General features: G+C 43.1%; 1 protein-coding gene across 9 annotated transcripts in view; it reads right to left on the bottom strand.

Annotated features, from left to right (window-relative positions):
• Positions 1-22,903, bottom strand: part of LOC118409294 (zinc finger protein basonuclin-2-like) — a 144,377-nt gene that overhangs the window by 78,934 nt on the left and 42,540 nt on the right. For 5 of the 9 annotated variants that reach the window (XM_035810204.1, XM_035810205.1, XM_035810202.1 and 2 more), the window contains one exon: positions 13,503-21,612. In XM_035810204.1, the coding sequence (XP_035666097.1) occupies positions 18,511-21,612 (3,102 nt within the window). In that variant the 3' untranslated portion in view covers positions 13,503-18,510. Of the gene's footprint in view, positions 1-2,345; positions 2,460-3,016; positions 3,160-4,718; positions 4,748-13,502; positions 21,613-22,903 lie in introns of those variants that run through there. The other 4 variants (XM_035810209.1, XM_035810207.1, XM_035810208.1 and 1 more) reach the window with 1 other exon arrangement.

Raw genomic sequence — 22,903 nt, 5'->3', positions numbered from 1 at the left:
CCCAGAGGATGAACATAATCAAATCAACAAAACCTTAGGGACAGAATTTCCCCTAAGTTTTCATTTCAGCATTATTCTTTCTGATCCAAGAACCAGCAGACTAAATTTCTGTGGTCGAAGTCAAGAACGATCTCTTGTGTAGGCGGGAAGAACCTTACAAGTGAACCGTCAAGGTTACATGCACACTGTGTCAGATTGGGATTCAAATGTGCCTCAACCCCTGAACTGTGGGGAGAACCCATCCGTTTCCGTGTCAACTTCCTGCCCCGCCATTTGAACCATACGCCCCGAATATACACCACACAAATGGCCCATTCCTCACATCGGCATGCTGGCACCTTCGGCATCCATCATCGGCCTATATTCCTGGATGCCGAGCTTTAGAACAAGGGGAACGACAAATCATGGGTCGTGTAAACTACAACCGTGAGGATGGCTGTAAATCAAAAAGTCACCAGTCATTTGCCGGAGTGTCGGAAGAAACTATAGCACGGACGCTGCGCTCTTGTGATGTCAAAATTGGTGATGCTCTCATGCCAGGCCCATACACTGTCCAGGTGCAGACCTCCCATTCGTCCTTCTTGCTGTGTCAGCACTGACCAGCCATCACCAGCCAATCACGTCGCAGCATCTGGTCAAGAGACAACGTGATTGGCTGGGAACTTTCCCTCTAAGAATAGGAAGGAAAGTGTCTGATTGGTTAGTGGCTGGCTGGGGCTAATGCAGCTAGAAGGACAGGTCATACTAGCCTGTATGTGTATGAACTGGAATGAGTGTATCAGATTGAAGGGACCCAAAAAGGTGCCTTTCAGAAAGTCATGAGGAGCAGGGAGGGTGGCACTTTGACATTTGACTTTCTAACAGTTCTTTAACAGTCAGCAAGACATAAAATAACATTTATTATGTCATACCTGTGACGCGAAAACATTCGATACGGGTGTTCCGGACCGGGCCGTACGTTTCCGTATCGCACAGGTTCAAAAGGTGTATCACACAGGCTCCATTCGAGTGAATCGAACTGTTTAGAGCGGGCCGAATACGGCTCGATTGGCAATTCGAATACCTGATTCAGACGTTGGAACATGGCTGTTGCAACACTTTTGGTTCGAGGGCACCAAATTTGTTCAACTTCTGGCGCATTTTGCATCAAAACATGGGTTTTCTCAGGTGGGTATGACATACAATAAAATACAACATGTGGTAGAAGCAGCGACTCACCACATTATTCTTCCCTCGGAGAGGGTAGATTAGCTACTTGAATACACCATACACATGGTGTATTCCGCATCACCCTCGGTCTCAGCCCTCCCGCGGGACGGATCACCCTCCGGCCTTCGGGCGATCCGACCCGCGGTCTGGCTGATACCTTGGGTGATACGGATACACCGTGTTGTATTCTATATGTATCGTAGCCTGTAACTCAGCATCTACACCTGTGAACCATGTTTGCAAGGACTGAAACAGATTTACAATGTGGAAGAACCTAGAATGAAGTTTTCCTCCACATGAAATGGGCAAGGTCAACAGTAATCTTGAGATAAGAAAACAAAATTCTCAGATTGATATTACTGCACTTGTCTAGTTGTCCTTGCCAAAAAGGCCCATATTCTTTAAAAAACAAAACGTCTGGTTTGTAGGTTTGGTATTCCTGTTGGATAACGTAGGATAGGGGGAAAATCCTTTTTGCAACCACCTGTTGCTGCTCTAACAGATGGTAAGGTGGTCTTGTGATGTCTTTAAGTATTGTGCCCTTATATACATTGTATAGGAAAGGCACATTACACCACCCAGGTGAAAATGAATACAGCTTTGGTAAGGGACAATCTCTTGCACGGAACAAAGAGTTGGTGCTCCTGTGTTTGAGGAAGGCCTGGCACGTCAAGCATATTAAAGGAGTCCTAAACTCCAGAAGAGAGTAATTTTCCAATACATTATGCATCGATGAATAAACAATCAGCCGACTTTTTGCATAATTAGGATTAACGTTGTACAATTGATTTGCCTTATTTTGTCTAAGTTGAATTGCGTTATTATTTGCCGATTCTTGCTGTGTCACCATTTATTTGATTTTATATTGTTATCATTTATTGTTATGTATGTACAGGGTTTTCCCCCAGGGTTCTTTGAAAAACGCCGGCCAGGCGATATGTACCGCTGGATAAATAAAAATAAACAAACAAAACAAACAAATAATTTCACTTGTAGTGAAATATGCAACGTGTGTTTGAACAACAAAATGACACTCACTTAACCCATGCAGACCCTAACCATGCATTTCTTATACATACAAATGTAGTCACACTATAGTGGTTATGTGGAACAAACAAGCGTTCCCGATATCTTACCTCTGACTGGTTGGCCTGAGGAACCCTTGGCAGTCGCACGTCGGCAGGACGCAGGGGGTCCTGTCTGCATGGGCCTGCTCCTCGGACAGCTGCTGGTCAAGTTTGGTGGGCACCCTGAGAAAGGGACATGAAGGGTGAAACTGAAAGTCTCCTCCAACCAGCTTAGCTCACTCAAGAGAGCAGTCTTCCACTGGTCATGTCAGAGAAGACAGACTTAACTTGAAAGTTCACCTGTGAAGACATTCTGGAAAAATCTAACTGTAATTTCCAATACAAAAATTGGACTTAACCATAATTTTGACTGAACAGCTCCAGTCTTTGTCAAGGAGTGAACAATCCATTGCTTCTATGACATCATAGTATGACTGTCACCTGTGCTATCTATATAACGTGACAGAAGCAGTGGATCGTTCATTCCTTGACTACTACTACTACTACTAATACTGCTACTAACCTGTGGTCTGAATACTATTAACTGCTACTTCTAACTTGTGGTCTGATTACTACTACTGACAGTATTATTACTACTACTAATACTACTAGTAATACTACCACTACTAACCTGTGGTCTGGCTACTACTACTACTACTACTACTACTACTTCTATTACTACTACTACTACTACTATTACTACTACCACTATTACTACTACTAATAGTACCACTACTAACCTGTGGTCAGACTCCAGATGCTGACACTCCGTACACTGTCGTGAGGCAGACTTGACGGAGGAAGCGGACGGTGCGCAGAAGTTGGCGCACTCGCACTGGGAATGTTGGCACGGAGTCCCTTTCTGCGCACCCTGTCTTCTGACCTGAAACATGATGAGTTGCAAATAAGTTACTGTCACATGTGAAGTCATTTTGACCTACCTATCCATAAGTGTGTGGGAATGATTCTAAGAGTGAAAGAAAGTTTGTTAAACACACAACGTACAACGTATTTTTGCGTATATTGATCCTATTTCTAGTATCAGATTTTTCAATATGGTAACAACAGGCATAAAACAACTATTCTTTATGACAAACGGGGACAATGTGGCACTGCACTCAAGTTAGTAACTTATATCAACAGTGCAACCTGCACAGTACAGACAGAAGGTAAACTTTGGTAGTCTTTTCTTTTACCTCCCCGACCGTAGTCAGCTACCCATTTTTACACCTGGGTGAAGTGAGGAAGGCCATGTATGAAGTGTATTTCCCAAGGGCACAACGTAGGGGGCACGGCGGGTATCGAACTCAGGACCTCTAGATTCTGATTCAAATGCTCTACCAGTTATGCCACAGACGATACCAAAACTACATTTTGTAGGTTGAGCAGGATCCTAACATCCAAGGGAGTCCATTTGTAGAATCACCGGTCATCGGAGTTAAGGAAAATCCATGCTCCCTCTCAATCCTGATGAGCCTCCTCGACTACTTAACCATCTGTCACCAAATTTTTCGAGGGTCATATATATATTATATAAGCCGAGAGAGAGAGATAAGAGGGTCTGCATGCTCAATGCTTTAAGGTGTAGGCAGCCTAAATATGTTGATTTCATGTAACTTGTTTTGAAATCTATCTTCTTCAGCCACACTGTAGTGAGGCGACTAATTTTTTTTGCGTAATTGCTTTCCTTGATTTGGGTGCAAATTGTGGCATGAGCTAAGTCTGAATGCAGTGCATTTAAGCATTGTGTGGACCCCCATACAGACCCTCGCATAAGCTTTACCATACCTCTTGCACCACATCAAAAAAAAGTGAGTAAACGGCTTGATTTATTCAGTTCAAGCACCTGGGCTATTTACATAAATCATCATACACAACTGGACCAAATCTGGCCAAGCTGGACAATTCAAGACATTCTGATTTGTTCCCATTCATTCACTTCATAATGGTGCAATGGCCGAGTGGGTAAAGTGTTCGCCTTGCAGTCCGTAGGTTGTGAGTTTGATTCTCAACCCAACCAGGCTTTTAAAATGGTACATGCTGCTTTCTCTGCTCAGCACTCAGCATTTGCAAAAGAGTAAGACAGTTGAACACACAGACCACTACCAGTGGACTAGCCCCTTACTGTAGCCTTTGCACAAAGGCCTATTAAAACAGAGATGGGCAGCGCCCTATACACCATTTGGTGCGGGAAGGACTTTAACTAGAACTTTAACACATCTATTCTGTACTACAATGTACCTTTAATAGTGAGTTGTTGCCATACATTGTATACAGTCATGCATGATTGTTGTGCAATTAAGTTCTTCATAAAATTACACTACACAACAGATTCAAGAAATCCAACAAGTTTTAGAGAAGCACAACAACTTATGATAAATTATGGTAATGCGTCTCTTTGTTTTACAGAGATTACCTATCCAATTAAAAGATTTCGTTTACCTTTCCTGCTTGGGGTGCGGTCAGTGAGTCTGAAAAATAATCAGTAAGAAAGAATTTTAGTTGTTTGGTATCTGTTAACAATAGCTCGAAGTATCAAATTACACTTTCATTATCACTCTATTTTCTTCACAATATACATTATTACTGACCCAGTACAAGTTATCTAGCCTCCGCCGGTCAATATTGACCATGGCAAAATCCCAATTTGCATCAACCCTACAGCATCGTCTGTGGCTAAACAGTTCTACATGAGAATGGAAGTTCTCTGCCACTCAAGTCACATCTTAGCCTGGATACCACATTACCAGTCCCTCGCTCTAAACTATAGCCCTTTCACGCTAATCTATAATCCTAATTGGTTGCCAGCACGAGAGATTAGCGAGCATAGCACGGCGGTTTGGTACCCAGGCTAGTCACATCTGTAAGCCGACTCACTTCTGTCTTAAGCCAGGTTCAGGCGTGCGTACATATTCAAGTCTGTATGAGGTTTGTATGCAAGTCTTAGCCTCTACCAAGCTCCATAGGTCTGTACGAAAATAGCAGAAATTGGACAAAATAATATAGACACATAATAATATACCTGAGGAGTTAGCTGTCCAAGCAGTATGGTTTGCGACCCAGCTAACTCCTCTGGCGTGTTCGCTATTTGTCCAATTTCTGTTATTTTTCCAGCGATCTGTAGAGCCTGGTAGAGGCTACGACTTCCAGACGGACCTTATACGGACTTGAACACATACACACGTGTGACACTACCTTTTAGTTGAAAAGTTCTGCACATCTCATTTTCTTAAGCCAACACTTTTTTTCATTTTACTGAAGCCTAATGTTATTGTTTGTGTAGAAACTTTAAAAACTCGTTGACTCATGGCGAAGCTATTACAATGGGAAATTAAATATGAACGACATCCACAACAGGCAGATCACTCAAACGAACGCATCGTTAGTCACACTCCCATCATGCGCAACAATGCCCGTGGGTCAAAGGTCGACCGGTCCAGGCTCCAAGTTTTTCATCTTCATCCAGCATCTTCTGCTCTTTGTGGCCGTTCGCTGCTGATTATCCAGATACGACAATCAGCCTTAGAACACCATACCTGGGATTAGGAGCAATCCGATGATATCACTTGCTGGGTGAGCATCATTATTGCGCTGGTCCCGACTCTGATTAAACTAGCTGGGGCACATTTTTATGGGCCATTAAATGAGTTAATGTGCATTCTGTCCCAATGAGAGCAGCAGAGACTACATGTATGTGTACGTGCTTCTCTGGCCAGCGTTCTCTAAGGTAAAGGTACAGGTAGTTTCTTAGACTTTCTGAGGTTCAGGGGTTGTGGGTTCAGGGCTCGAAATACTTTTTTCTGCATACCTGACCTGGTGCAGGTGGCATTGAAAATTACCTGCACCAGACAAATTTCACCTGCACCACTCTGAATTTAGGAAGTATAGATCATACTGAAATTGTTCAGGAACCATTATTTTATACTTAATAGGTGGTAACAGTCAATGCAGCTAATACCAATCCACATACACCTACATCATAGTACATTTATGTATAAAACCCAGCACATGGACCAGTGCAGGTTAGGTGCAGGTAGACACCAGAAATACCTGCACAGCTCCAATTTTACCTGCACTAACCTGCATATGCAGGTGGTATTTCGAGCCCTAGGGTTGGGACCAGTGCAGGTTAGGTGCAGGTAGACACCAGAAATACAGCTCCAATTTTACCTGCACTAACCTGCATATGCAGGTGGTATTTCGAGCCCTAGGGTTGTTATCCACTGTGTCTATAGGGAACGGAATTGGAAGGCAGAGCCCATCCCTCTCCTTCCACCGCCTTTTGCCTACCCAAAACGAAGTTTGGTGCTCATTTTTACACATGGGTGGAGTTTTGCTTTTCCCGAAGGCAAAACATTGGTGGTGACATAACTGGGGATGGGAACCCAGGACCTCTGGGCCAAACATCCTTACACCAATGCAATGCCACTGTAGCATTCCTGAGAAAAACACAATACATGTGCAATGTAACGCTAGTTGACACCTTTGTCTGTAGGGTAACCTTTATCCGTTCTTTTTAAGAATAATGTATTTAAGGAAATCAAGTCCCAGATGATGGTTTCAAACTGCAATATTTTGAAAATAGTACAATTTGATAGCCCTGAATACCCTGTTTAGCAATGCAACGGATATAGGTTACCCTGCGGATAAAGGTGAACTAACGTTATATGGTAGCCTGGAATTTGTCCTACTCTAGTTCTACTTTGCCCTTCTGATCACTTCCATGCCAAATTGTCTGGAACTTTTTACCAGGTAAATAATTGGCATTTGAACTTTTGCCTAGAATATAAGTCTGAGTTCTGATTGGCTCCGAGTCTCAGAGAAGCTAAAGTCGGCCTGTAGGCCACTTTTCATTCAGGTTAATTATATAAGAGGGCAGAAGTAAGGGTCAGTTTAGGTAGTAGACACACGTGATACACTAACAGTAACTCTAACTTAGCTTCTTTTATTACCATGCATTTCCTCCACTGAAAGTGACAAGTGTATAACACTGTGTCGAACCCCTAAAACTGTTATGGAAAGGACTGCATGTTGGCACGGAGCAAGGAACTACATGTAAATGCACGCTAGCTCTATATGATATACTACAGGTTCATTTTATGTGGTAGACACATTTCATACACTTACTCAAACTTAGCTTACTTTATTCCCAAGTATTTGACCAGTTCAACCTAATATGTAGTCTTGCCAAAATCGTTGTTAGAAAGGCTTCCAGAGAGCACGGCGCTACACCGTGATAATGGGGACCAACCTGATGTAACCGTCCAGAAAATAAAATATCTCTTTGCCAGGTCCTGGGGGAAATTTCCCTGCCCTTTTCCGCCCGGCAAAGATGGCAAGGGGTATTGCCTACCCTAATATTTCACGTCCCGGTGAAATATCGCCGGCCGTATATCTGAGGAGAGTGCCACATCGTCCGGGCAGGGTGCTAAATAAATGGTTTGACATGGCATTACAGGACGCAGCCCGTACAACGCTCCAGTTCCTCTCGAGCAGCTCGAGTTCGGCGGGGTAAAATTGCCAATCTCTGTCAATGTTTCTGCCATCAATACTCATTACCAGACACTAGCACCGCAGAGTGAAGGGGCCTACCGGAGATGATAGCAGCTCGTGTAATGACTGCGCACAAGAACAGGCAACGAAACACGCATAACAGTTATATAGTTACACATTTTCAGTACGGGCAACATCACAGAGTGGTGAAAATGCACACACACTCTCTCTGCAGATGGAATCTTTTGTGCAAATTGACTTTTAGTGCAAGGTGGCGGCCTGGATTGAGAGAGGATGATGGCATGAGTAGTGTGTGTTAGCTTTTCTAATGGCATTACAATTGTTCACAGCCCATTCTCCCAATTTGTAAGGGCTTATCGAATTGTCCAGTCCAACTTTTAACTGCTGGAACAATGTAGGCTACTACAAGGCACCTGCTACTAACTGTGTGCTAGTACTACGTGGGAGGAAAAAGCTACAATTTGTATATGATCATTCAGTATTGCTTTTATTTGCTGGGTAACCTATATCCGTTGTATTTAATTAAAAACGTTATTTGGGAATATCAAGCTGAAAGATGGAGCTTTCAAATAGTTTCAAAATATTGCAGTTTGGCACCACCGTCTGTCCACTCGATATCCTGTTTTTAGATACAATGGACATATGTTACCCTGTGGATAAAGGTGAAATAGCATTACACAAAGCTGATGCACACAATGCCATACACACACCGGTACAAGCAACATTAATGTTGAGTGTTTACACATATTTAACCGTACATTCCAAACAAAAGTTAGGTACCAAAGTTGATGAAGCCTTAGATAAAAGAAATACACTTCTTTTCTAGAATATTTCAAAACGTAATGGGGGACGGATTTCTTTTTCTGTTTTTCTGACGACGTCATCATAAATACACAACTTCAAAGTTATGTTTGGTATGTCATAACAGACTCATAACTCCTTACAGAATTGTCTGGATTTGAAGAATAATTTATCTAACTAAAGGCACACAAACATTTAGTTTCCTTATCCTCGGACACTGTTAATAACCTCAACCTCGGTGCTCCATGGTAAAGATTTTCCCTGTGTTTTAATGTTCATATTCTACTTCGCCATTATCTCCTAAATCTGAAAACCAATAAATTGAATTGATGGGGCCTCATAAAGATTTAAAAATGGGGTTAAATGAACTGGTGACACACATGTATTGTCCAGTCCTCACAGTAGTTATTGTTTTCAATACAATGTCCTGAGAAAGCTTTTTCATTATCTTTTTTGCAATTATGGCATTCCAATATATGTTTGCGCATTTCTGGCCAGCACTGATTAGGTGCATGGGTTGCCAAAAATGAGCAGAAATGTTCTTCAACCAAAGGATTTAACGTCAGCAAGCCGTCAGTTGCTTGTCTTGACGGCGTCGTTTTCAAAATTCTCTGGTCGACTCCTCAAAGCCAAGACCACTGCGTACATGCCCTTTCCTATCAACGGTCAATACATATTTAAAACCACAAGTTGTCCGGCGAGATTCCTCCCATTACCTGCCACCATCCCACATTCCGACGCTTGTTCCAGAGCCCGATAATTACAGTGGCGGACACCAGCGGGCCCTAACTCTGCCGCAGGGCTGTCTCAGGGCCCATCCCTCTGTCCAGGAAATTTGCTTGTTGGGGTGCAACAAAAATTCTCCCTGTCGGTCAAAAAAAAGCTGAACTTCACCACCAAATAATATAGATTTTTTTAAAGCCTATGACAGATTAAACAATGAACACAGTTTTCAAATAGAGTCATATTCACTTTTGAAAATGCATGAAATTGTGTTTCCAGGAGACAGTTTGAAATCCAAATTTCTAGGGGGAGCATACCCCCAGACACTGACACCCCCCTCCTCCCCAGTTTAACGAAGGCTTTTGGGTCCATAATTTTAAAGCTTAAAATTGAAGAAATGACGGATGTAGCAACATTGAAAATCAACAACATAGGCTTGAATCAAATTTATTTCGGAAGATACAAGGAATAGGGTTTAAGTGCATGAAAGAGTGTTGTTTGAGTTTTGAATGTCCAAATTTTACCACCACCCCCCTCTTAGTTCTATGAGTGCCGTTGGACCCTATCTCCGCCCAATGCGTGGGACGGACAAACATTGACAGCCCCGGCCGGTACCCTCGCCACCCTGCTCCTCCCCATGATGGATTTACTGTCACTGGTACATTCAACTTTAACACTTCCATTTCAGGCCCCATCAGCTCCGCGCGGGTGTTATTGCCAATTTTCTAAAGTAACCATTAAATTTAACAACCATGTCTTTTGTTTCTCCGCATTGATTCCTTGACAGCAGGGGGGGAGAGAGAGAGAAGCCCGCAGGACATTTTGTCTGTTGGAGAGGACCCGGGACATACAGGCTACCTGATCATCTCTTACCATTCGACCCAAGACACACCACTGAAAATATTGTATGTTCAACTCTACTTAGGGGAAATGCACTCTTATCTCCCATTCAAAATTGTCTTTTATTTGACGTCGTATTCAAGTTCATCCAACAGACAGGTCGTTTTTAGTTTTAGTTGATTATATAGCCTTATTTGATTATAGTAAGTTTGTAAACCAGCTGAACGTTCATTCTGTTACTTGACTGACCTTGTTTATTTTGACTTCGTTATCATTATCTTTTGACTATGTTATTTAGTGTTCGTTATTTTGTATGTGTGTCCTTATTTTTGTCATGTGTAAGAGGAGAAGACCCAGATAAGCAACTTTGCTTTTTGTCTAATCATCATTAAATAAATGTGAATAAAAAAAATAAAAAAAATCATCTCTGCTCAGGCACTGGCTTGGCTGAACACCCTTCCCATGGCAGGCTTGTCTCCAGGACCTGCCACTCTGTCCTGGGACAGACAAAATTTCACGGTTTGCTAAAAAAAATATCTGAATTTTGTGACATGAAATTGATGAAGGTGTACTTTCCCAACAAGGTTCTTTTAATTCACAACCTGATGAAAAACTTTGTTTTCCAGTCATTTAACAACCTGATGAACTTATTCACTGATGTATTTTCGTATTGGCTTGAAATGAGATTTAACAACGGAAATGAACATTATCCAAAACAAGGACTGCGACAGAAAGAAATTTATCGCTTTCCCCAGTAGGCTGCAAAAACCCAGCAACTACTGTGGGCACAAATATTCAATGGATAAAGAGTGATTCTTTCTTACGTTTTGTGTGTTTTTCTGTCTTCTGAATCATACATGTATTGTAACAGTGGTATTCAAGTACCCCCTATCGTCCTTGCCCAAGGGCTCTAGAGCTTTTGTGGCGACAGCGGTCACGATTTGTAATCCGCCGCCCCGGGTGTTGGCATGTTTGTTTGTTTCTGTTCTTACTCGCCCCTCTCAATTTCTACAGTATTTTAGGATTGTACATCATATTCCAGTTGACATAATTAAAATCGAGGACCACACAAATCCAGTTTTGGGCACTCAACGGTTGCCCAGCAGCGGCAGTTGAATGGGGGCTTCGTGTGGAAGACTCCTGAGAACCAAATCATTTCTGTTCAACCTGCATTGACTAACGTTGTACCTGTTACAATTTACACTATGAGATGTCCCTAATAAAGTCATAGTAATAATGGGTGCCATCCTGCTTGGTTTCTGTGGCTATCATACTCGCCTTAAATACGAAATAAAACTTCAAAAGGTCAGTTTGGGAGCCGTGGAAAAGCAAGGAATGGCAGGTTATATCCTTAATTAGCACAGTAAAATTTAGTTTCTCTGTAATGTACAATCATGTAACTATGTTGAAAAAGGTTCTAAAAGACATTTCTTTACAAGTTAATGTTTACCTAAGGCAGTAAGCATCATTCTGTCTATAATACACCTTTAGTCCAGAATGATTTGAAAGAAAGATCAACAACTTGAAGATAAAGTATCTCAATAAATCACAAATCATGTGCAGAGGTCTAAAGAATGTTTTGTGATAATTCTTCGTTTTAGTGAGTTAACTCTTTAGATAAAGGCACACACATAATTTTGCCTAAATTAAACTTGCACATGTACAGCCTCATGCAGGGCTCTAGCCAGCGTCCGTTTTTCCGTCAATTGACGGAAATTTGCTGTGTGTGACGGAAAAATTTTAAAATCAATCCGTCAACCTTGACGGACAAGAATCTGATGAAAGCTCTTTGGTGGAAGCTACAGGCGGCATGGGGACGCTGTCCACGGCCGTAAAAGCCACACACTGTTTGTTTTGCTATTGTTATGATTGTTGACAATGTGTGTCGGTGCCCTTTCGCATACGATAATCTCATTAAAACCCGTTTTCAAGGTCTCAGTTCAGTCTCTCTAACTCCTGGAATAGTGTTTTCGCGACAATGGGAATTGGCTGACGGAAAAAAAATTTGGGCTGGCTAGAGCCATGGCCTTGTGGTATGTTGAGTGGACAGTAAGTTTGTGTATCATAATGTTTTGTATGGAAACTTCGATGGCTGGGAACTTTGCCAACCTGCCAGTTTTCTGAACTTGACTCTCTTCTGAATATACTCCTCAATACCCTAATACTTAATTAGTAACTAAGACCAAAATCCTTTATTTCTATACACAAAGAAGTTTTTCAAATGATACCCGGCAGTCTGCCAAGTGGTATTTTCAATAAAGATTTCAGGCAGAGATTTCAGAAAGAGAACTCTTTAAAAGAAATTTAGCCAAAATTATGTGTGTACCTTTTTCTGTCTTTGAATGGCCAATCAGATAATAAATGTCAAGGTGGCAGCACAGAAACTTTTTTAAACATAGATATGTAACTATATAACGATAGTTCACCTTTATTCGCAGGGTAACCTATATCCGTTGTACCTAAAAACAGGATATTTAGGGATACCACGTTGATGGACAGTGGTTTCAAATTGCATTTATTTAATGCAGTTTGAGACTTCTGTCCATCAACTTGATATCCCGAAATACCCTGGTGTTAAATACAACGGATAAAGGTTACCCTGTGAATAAAGGTGAACTAACGTTACAGTCAAAACTGGCCAAGAACACCACTCTGGGGACTGATAAAATCTGTTCTATGTGGACAGCTGGTCACTATAGACAGAATCATTGGTGCTTGTGTCAATGGAAAAATTATTCAAGGGACGAAAAAAAGGTTGTCTGTAGTCTACTTCAGGGCTCCAAATACTACCTGCATATGCACGTTAGTGCAGGTGATTTTTTTGCTGTGCAGGTATTTCTGATGTCTACCTGCACCTAACCTGCACCAGGTTATACACCATGTATTATTGTACTGTAGATGCAATGAATAATAAAGATGTCAAATGAACAGCTTCCAGAGTGATTTTTCATAATAAAATCCGTAAATACCGGTATACCTATTTTGTTAGTAAAGAAGGTAGTAAATATGTGTATAAAGTGTGGGTTGTTTTATCTACTTTTGGATTCTTTTTGAATGGTGCAGGTAAAATTTCTCTGGTGCAGGTAATTTCAAAAGCTACCTGCACCAGTGCAGGTAGACAGAAAAAACTATTTCGAGCCCTGCTACTTGTACAGGTTTGACTGTATATATCAACAGTTGGTCCTTATGTAGAGGTGGTCATATGTACAGATTTCGTTGTTTAACTGTATATTAATGGCCAGGTGGTCGTTATGTAGAGGTGGTCACTTCAACAGGTTTGGCAGTACTATGCTCTCTATAAACAGTAGAATAGAAGACAAACCAATGAAAGGGCAGACAACAGTAATTCCAAGTGTACCTTACAGATACGTTTATTACAGACAATATTGAAACGTCACATCTCCGAAACATGAGCAAGCTTAAAATCAATGACAATCTTTGAAAAGATATCTTGACAATGTATAATAATCTGGTAAAATATCTCACATCTTCCAGGTAAAACATATCATTCTACACTGTTAAAATCAGCTTGCACTTTTGAGTGTGTGAAAAGAACAAACTCGATGTGTAGGAATGCAGGATATCCAAAAGTCACAAAATATCACTCTTGGGGAATAAGTCCTTATCTGCGGGGCTGTCTTTGGTATTGCTAGCGTGATTGACTCTGAAGCGAAGGGATTAGGAGGTAGTTGTGTCGTTGGTTTGAGGTAATAATTGGCATCAGATTTGGTGCAAAGCGGGAGATATGGGCCACCTTTCTGGGCCGGAGTGGACGCAAATGAGCGGAGAGGAAAATTGCCAAGACAGAAGTTACGTGACCCCTAATCCCAGTCAGCGTCTCAAAGAGGAAAAAACCAATAAGACGTTATCAACAGGCATGTAAGTCGCTGTAGTGAGAACGTTGTTTAGGAATGGTCAGCGTTGGGTTTGAAATGACCACCTGCTCCAGCCATTAGGGTGCAAGATGAGGGGAAGTAGAGAATGAACAGAGATGTAGAATAAGGACTTGAAAGTTCATCTGTGTTGGTAAAATTTTACTAAAAGTGACATCACAGAGGCAGTGGATCCTTGACAGAGACTAAAGTTGGTCAGAATTAGAATTTTGGGTAAGCCCAATTTTTGGTGTTGAAAGCTACAGTCTAATTCTGATCCAGAATCTGCACTCTTGAGATGGAAGTTGTAGATTTGACAATCCACCCACCTGCTACATGTACTTTGGGGAACCTCAAAGCTGTTTTACTTTGGGATGCCTTTCCTTGCATTGCCAGCAATACAAATTTCAAAATAACCCACTGCTAATAGTTTACCGTTAAGGTAGGGGAAGCATAGAGAATGGAAAGAGCAATAAAATCTGGTCTTTTCAAAAGGACAAGCAGATATCACTGATTTTATGAATGAAAACTAGACTTAATATGTTGGTCTTCATTCATGATGTCACGCACATGTACCAACATGGATGAACTAACATGGTAAAAAAATACCGATAGTTTTCCAGGTGAACTGTCCGCTTTCTGACAAACCCACCGGCTTTAGAGAACTCGACAGCTGAATTATGGCTTTCCTTACACTGAAAGCAACACAAAACTGTATTGAGTTATTCATTTGGTCAGACCTGTTTGACTGTGTGCAATTTCTAGAGTTTAGCCAGACACAAAATATACTGATCTTGAAGGAAGAAGCAATTAAAAAGCATAAACATTATTCAGATCTTCTCTTTAAATTCCAAAACTTAAGTACATACTGGTTGTGTAAAAGAAATTCTCTCATATCCATCTCTTTGGCTGTTTCAATTTTTTACAGGTTTACAAGACACACAAACGTGCCAATCTTGAAGCAGACTTCTTTACAGAAGGACGAGGCATCAAAAAGTACAGGCATCATGAAGAAACCTGTTTGACCGTAGGATTGTTTAATTTCTGCAAGAGACCAAAATAATGCCAATTGTGAATCATACTTGTTCAGTAAAAACGAAGCAATTGAAAAGAAGTCACCATTCAGGCAATCTGCGTGCCTGTGTGATTTTTTTTCTTCAGTTTTACAAGCGACCGAAAAACGCCAATCTTACACAGAAGGAGCTTGGCAGTGGCAAATCGAGCCAGACTGAATGAAAGCATGTCTTCTATGTAAAATCAATATGTCATCATGTGGTCGGGGGGTGGCATACATCCATTTTTATCAGCGGTAGACTCGCTTTTATCCGTCAATCTCGCCACAATGAGATCCGTTTTCCCGGCACTCTCCAGTCAGGGATGACAGATATACTAATATCACAATTGTGACACGGCCAAAATTAATCTACTCGGTCTTCCGTAGTAGCTGTTGCGGGGTTGGATCAGATTTTGAGAAATGGACGCAACATGCCAAATGGAAACCTGACGTATGGGAGCCGTACAAATGACGCACACAAGGAACGCCAACAACATACCATATGATGGTGACAGATCGACGTGCACTGACCATACAATACTCAATCAGACAGACCGAAAAGGGTACCACTATAGTCGGGAGCACAATCCTGTAAGAACCAGACTTTTTTTTCTCCGCTACACAATAATAATAACCCCATTCCAACGGAGTGGCAAACACACTGCGACTTGGAATTTTTAACGATTGCTCAACGAATTTCTACACTTCGTGTATTCTGTTGTCTTTTTTGTCATACTAGTAGTCCAATTATGAAGTCAAGGGCTATACAAATCCGATTGACATCACAGCACGATTGCCGTCTCGTGGAATGGGGGACTAGAATAGTCCACGCTACAGTCACTGGACACAGAGTCTGTGTTACCATCTACCTGATTGTGTAAATGGACATTTTTCTTACTTTCCACAAATGAGTCATTTCTTAGAAATGAATGGCCAAGCCACAAAGATATCTGGAAGACAACAGAACAATTTTTTGCACATAAAGACGATACACAAAATATATTCATATATATATATATATATACAATACATGTATATTATCATAACAAGATGCAAAATACTGCACGGCTATGTTTTAAAACTAGCACCAGTCACAAAAATAATACTCTTGTGGTACGGTAATAAACACTATGGCTACAAACCTTTCAAAAAGGTTATTTATATAATATATTACGAAAAATAAAACTGACACGTATAATAATTGCTTACAGACACGCTACGTATTGCTAAATATTCCAATATATGATATATAGATATTTGGAATAAATCTTAAAGTTAACCACCCAGCCTGCCATATATATATATTTCTATCTCCCTGAGGCACGGCGTGAGGATTTTTTTGGTAAATATAGTTTAGGTCAGGCCTAGGAAAAATGTTGTGTTTCCGATAACCGGACAGACTCTAGCAAAAACCTGCCGAACTTGGCCTTTTTGTTCCGACATCTGAGTGGAAGAAACGTTGTAGAATTGTTCTCCTTTTCTCTGTTTCAATAGAAAAAGCCATAATTAACAGACCCAACAAACCTTCAACTTCGTGTTTACATCCATGTTGCAAACTATATTTGTTACAGATCACTTCTGCCAACATCTAACAAACCAACTCTTTTTATTTTTTCAGAAGCACAATCGAAAACACAACATTTGCTTTCCTAGGCCTTACCATCTAAAGCTTTGGAACCAGTGTACTTTCTTTGGTATCGTTGGTGTTTCACAACACCGCAAGGCAACATATAAATTAGAGCACTAGGCATGTAGGTCTAACGTATTGATTTGAGCAGGTCATTTTCCTTCCTAGTGCTCCAGCACCCTGCCCATCGGGAAAACTACAGCTGCATTATTCCCTACTACTGACAGCTGTCCCAGTTTCTCCTGGTCAATCGCTGTAATATTGATAACACGGTAAACCATATGGCAGAGAGCTCAATAAATTGGCACATCAAAATACTTTTCTCGGCTCTTGTTACGCTCATCATCGTTGGGTGCTCCAGTGCACAGTGAAGCGAGGATAACGAATGACACGACACAAATTTGGCCAACTGTACAACAGCCATTCCTTAAGGGCACACAGTGCATCTTTGATATGCAAAAAGACTGTGTCGTATATAAATATCTCTGTTTTCCTCCCTTGGACAACGAATGACGGGAGGCTAAAGGGCATGTACACACACATACGTACCAACAGTGGTTTCAGTACAAAAGTCTTTGGTTTACATTGTTCGGCCGACACAGGCCCTTTGACATTGAACCCTACGAACACAATGTTGTGCTGACAAACCTCCTGCTGTTGGCAATGAGAGGCTTTGCTAGAGCAGTTCCTACCGTTTCAGAAACACACGCGACCTCAGGTCATTTCGAGAACAATCAGCGACGAGAAACATCACAGAAATATGGACAGATACACAACAGTGTGGACGCATACACAGCCAGAACACAACAATTAGTTGGAAATTCATACACATCTTGGGTAACAATTGAAAAATCAGAACATCCCATTTATCAACCTAACTGTCATTTACCCTATAATCCTGGTCTTCCTCCCATATACCAAGAAGGAAATTCTAGTTTAGTGCTTGCCTTTTCACACACAGATAGAAACACGTCCCCAGCATATATGGGGCAGCTAGGACGTCACTTTGCTGCTTACAGTAGTAATGTGGTACGAAATATAGTGCTTTTGGTCTCCTTTCAGTATTAAAGCTTCTTTACAAATACTCTTTGGTTTGAAACATGGGGCTCAAAGCTGATCTATTGCGAGGCTTTTCTGTGATTCACTCTCGTTTTTTAAGTGGAAACCAGATAAATCTCATTTCAGCAGCATCCAACAAATGTATTACAATCTTCACTGTGTTTTTTTCTGTCACAAAATGGCTTCTCCAAATTTGGCTAATATGATCAAAAACTACAAATCTAAGTAACAAATAAGCTCTAGTCTGCCAAGAGAACTTCCTTCATGGCTTGCCAAAATTTTCTACCTTCATTTTGTGTGCACTTTTTACCTGTCACAGACATGCTATCACTGCACGAAAGAAGCTAAGTACATGTGTATTAAGATTGCCGAATCATTTCAGATTGTGCTGTGCTTGTGGATCAGGACTAATGGCTAATCTTTGGTATAGTCCTTTCTATAGTTATTGCCATGCATCTGAAATTGTAGAAACTTTGCCAAAAATCAACAGATTCGAAGTCATCGTCTTTGGTATTTCTTTGACAAAATTGCAATCATAAATTATTTTGTAAACACCACCCTTTGGAGACACATCTAATCCAACTCCTGCGGTGTGGTATAACGCTGTTGTCTCTACTACTACGACTAATCAACCCTACCTAACTTGCCAAACATTCCACCTAACAGCCTTAACCATTAACTCTGCCAACAATTGACCAATTTTGAGCCCCAGTGTGGAAGAAACGAGCAGCCCGCATCGGACAGTCAGAGGTTCTTATGCAGGTTGGGGTTCTGGCTGTGGCGATTGCGGCTGCGGACAGAAGAGAACATCATGTTGCACCCGGGAACCTTACATTTGTGCATTTCGCGCAGGTGCACCGTCCTGTAATGCACACGAAGGGTGCTCTTGTTGCTGTACAGCTTGTGGCAAAGGTTGCAGACGATGGAACTATTCTTGTAGAAACTTGCAGGTTTAAATGAGGTAGTGTTACTCTGTTCGCTAGAAGACCCAACCAACTGTAGCGGCCTCTCGCCACCGTTGGAAGCGAAGACTTCGCTACTGTCCGGGCTACTTCTCTCTTCGATGTCTTCCCCATCGATGGTTACGCTAACGTCATCACTTTCGTCAGCATCCGCCTCCGAACCGTGCGACTGATTTTTGTCTTCGAAGTCCTGCTGGTCGCCATCTTCCAACACCGGGCTGTCCCCCGGTTCGTTTCCTCTCGTTCGCAAGTCTATTGCGCTGGAATCGTGCACGTCGTGAGGCTTGGTCACCTCTCCATTGGGAGCTTTGCTACAGGCGTCATCCTCAAGATCTTCCCCGTTTCTACCGTCTCCCTCCGTGCTCTCGATGCCGTGGTTGTAGTCTTCTCTGTAAGACGGGATTCTCTGCACGTCGTGGCCGAAGTGGGGGAGGACGGAGAAGTCGGGGATGCGCCCGTCCCCGTTGGTCATGGGCAGAGCCAGGCCATGGCTGCCGTAAATCTTGGCCAGGAACTCGTCCCGCAAGCTCTGCCCGTAGCTGAAGCTGGCCTTGGTGCCGTCGGCCATGTCTCTGGTGAGGAGCTTGCGGTGGAGGTTGATGTTTGCACTGTGTCTGTCCCGGCTGCGCTTGGAGGGGAACGTGGCGTTGCACCCGTCCACGGTGCAGGTGTGCATTTCCTTCAGGTGTACATTCTTGTAGTGCAGCTTCACGCTGTATGTACTCTTGAAGGTCTTGCCACATACGTGACACGTTTTAGAGTTGAAGGACATGCCGTCGGGGGACTCGTTGCCCGAGCGGTCCGAGGGGCTCTGGTTGACCTCCATTCTGTGTGCGTGCACTTCGCTGTAGGGACTGTGCATTATGCTTTGCGGTAGACTCATTTCAGGAATGGCTTTCTGCCCGTACAGATAAGGGTACAGGGGACTTGTCTCAAAGGGAGACCCTTTCAAAAAGGATCCGTAGAGACTCAGACTGTCGGGCTGGTCGGGAATTTCCTGCTTAATTTTCTGTACTGGAATGAAACTGCTAACGCCCGACATCTCGCTGCCCAGGTTATATAGCCCAAAGTTAGCAGCCAGCCGGGTAGCTACGTCTGACAATGTTTCTTTGGTATGCCCGCTACCGGGGTTTTCGTTCCCGTTGCAGGAAAAACTGTCCTCATCTGATTGCTCGTCCCGTTTGTCTTCGTCCTTTCTGCAGTCGTCGTCTTTGTGTTCTAACATTTCCTCCGTCTTCCCATCATTGTTGGCACCATCATCGCCGTTTTTTGGACTATTGCCTTTCTCGTCTTCCTCGTAAGAGTTTAGTTTCTTGTCTTTGAGTTGGTCAGGGCTTTCTCGTAATGTGCTATCACTCTCGGGATACTCATCTTCTTCTTGGGTACATTTTTCGGGAGGTTTGCTCTTTCTCTTTCGGACTTGCTCCTGGCTGAGTTCGGTACTGTTCTCTTCCCCGCCACCTCTCGCATCCTCTTCCACCACCTCATTTTCATCCCCCTTCTCACTGACTACAGTAGAGACACTGTCGATATCTTCCATTTCCTCAGTGACTTTGGTGAGCTTTATCGGAGTGCTGGACTTTCTGGACTTCTTCTTTGGTATGACGTCGTTTTGCGGCAGCGGTATTGAGGGGAGTGAGACTGAGGGTAGGGGGCTGGGTGACGAGGAGATGGGAATGGTTGGGTTGATGGGCATGGGGATGGCAGTGTGGCCGCCCATGTGAGCCAGGGCATCTGTGACCCCCACCAGCGCTCGATGGAACATGCTCGTGCTCCAGATGGCATCGAAATGGGGAGTAGGGGTTAGCGCTGGGCTGGTGGATATCGGAGGGGAGGACTCTCTGGAAGTGCAGGGGGCTGATGTGATGGTTAGAGGGGAGATGGTCGTGGCAATGTGCTGGGCGAGGGGAGAAGAGGTGCACGAAGACGGCGGTTTCGTACTGTCGATCATGTTCCGGACCGTATTCGTGTTGCCTTCGCGGTTCTTCCGCAGCATAGGCATGTGGAGCCGGGGGTTCGGATTGGCGCTGTGTCTGTTTCGACTGCGAAGGGAACTGAACACCATGTTGCAGCCCTCTATGGTGCACTTGTGCTTTATTTTCAGGTGGACGGAGCTGTAGTGTATCTTCAGCGTGCCTTTGTCGTAGAAACTCTTGCCGCACGAGGGGCACATGACTCTGTTGGAGTGGGCGTGGCCTCGGTACATGCTCCACCGTCTCTTCGGATCGGTGTGGACCTTGCGGAGGCTTTTCAGCTTCATCTCTGCGTAGTGCGAGTGCCCATGCTGAGAGGTGGGGACCACTTGCGCCTCCATGTGGGGCGCGTTTACCGACGACTCCAGGCCGAGCTTGGCCCGAATGTCCGCCTGCTCCTGCTGGATTGTCGTGAGGCTCTTCTCGACTCTGCTGCCGGGTTCGGACTTGACGGGGGACAGGGCCTGCTGAGGCGTTGGCGACGGATTCTCCGCCGTGGACACGGCAAGCTGGGGGTCCATCACCAGACCATTCGGGGTGACGGACGCCGGCGGGTAGTTTTCTAAGAGAGGCGGCGGGGTGGTTATTCTGGAGGGCTGCACGCTGACAGACACGCTGTCGTTACTGTGTGTGCTCGCGGTGGACGTGGCGTCCGTGTGGGGCGAGAGGACCGGGCTTCGAGACTGTCCGGGGCTGCGTAGTCTGCTGTGGGTGCTCTCGATGAACGCCCTAATGTCCGACTCGGTCTTGGGCGGGCTGCAGCAGGGCCCGCCGCTCCCGTCCTTGGCGTGCATGAACATGAGCTCCACGATGGACTTGGTCTCGCCGAATCTCAGGAACTGCTGCATGGTGATGATCTCCTCGTCCCTGCTGGCGATGATCCACTGCTCCAGAACCTTCCCCTGGCAGTCCTGGACAACACAGCAACAACAATTATGGTACAACTTTAAGAATTTATATCCGTGCACAAAATATAGCGCTTAAAAACAAGCTTTCGATCAGTCCTCTGATCCTTCTCAAGTTGAAATGACCCAAAACCTAAGTGTACAGTCAAGTACAGCAACAAAAACATGACAAACCTCACTCGAAAACGTTATGTTAGAATTTTAAACTTTATATCCATACATCCACAACACAGCAACAAGACCACGACAGACATCACTCGAATGTAAATTCATCAATAACGGTGGTTATGTTACAATTTTGAACTTTTTATCCATACATCTGACCCCATCAACCTTCCCTCAACCGAGACGGGGGCCGATACTGACTTCCAAGCACCTTTGACCAATTGCTGACGTCACACTTCCGGTCTGGATGTGTGCCATAGGCTTTGGGTCATTTCAACTTGAGAAGGATCAGAGGACTGATTGAAAGCTTGTTGGTAAGCACTTTATTTTGTGTACGGATATTAAGTTCAAAATTGTAACATAAGGACAGACATCACTTAGCTGGGAAGCTCATCTGTTTTGGTAGAGATAAATGTGTCATCAACTCATACAATTCTAGAAGGCTTCAATTACAATGTTTCTTTAAGGCCACACCAATTTAATTTACTGGTTCACGGATTCGCTCGCTCCTAATTTTTTTGAGGAAAAAAATTACCACTCAGCAAAATTTTCACCATTAATGAAACCATTCACCAACTTTCTGGTGCAGCAAATTGGCCTTTATATTATTTTATTTTTATTTTTCCCTCTCGCTCCATATTTGCCCTCTCGCTCCATATTTTTTATGAAAAAATCTGTGAACCAAGAAATTAAATTGGTGTGGCCTAATGTGGCAGTATTGTGGCACCCTGTGGAATTATGAGAGTTGATGTTAGTTCTTAATGAAAGTTGGGTTAGAACTTCCAACACAAAAATTACCCGAATTGAACTGTCTAACTCCAGTCTTTGTCAAGGAGTGACAATCCACTACGACGGTGGGCGTCATCAAAGTTTGTGTCTACAGCTGGAAGTATCATACAATCATGTATAATGTGACATCAAACATGCAGTGTATTGCTCAGGTTTTGACAAAGACTACTAGTTAGTCAGTCAAAAATATGCGTAAGTCCAAATTTTGTGTTGGAAGGTATGGCCCAACTCTGATCCAAATACAGGACACAGACATCACTGTTGTAGACTACTAGATGTGAAAATATACAGACTTTGACCTTAAATAGCATTTCACATTAGCCTGGGTACCATCCGGGTAGTG

This window comes from Branchiostoma floridae, chromosome 2, assembly GCF_000003815.2.
Source record: "Branchiostoma floridae strain S238N-H82 chromosome 2, Bfl_VNyyK, whole genome shotgun sequence".
NCBI lineage: Eukaryota > Metazoa > Chordata > Leptocardii > Amphioxiformes > Branchiostomatidae > Branchiostoma > Branchiostoma floridae.
This window is presented reverse-complemented; position numbering and strand designations above follow the sequence as displayed.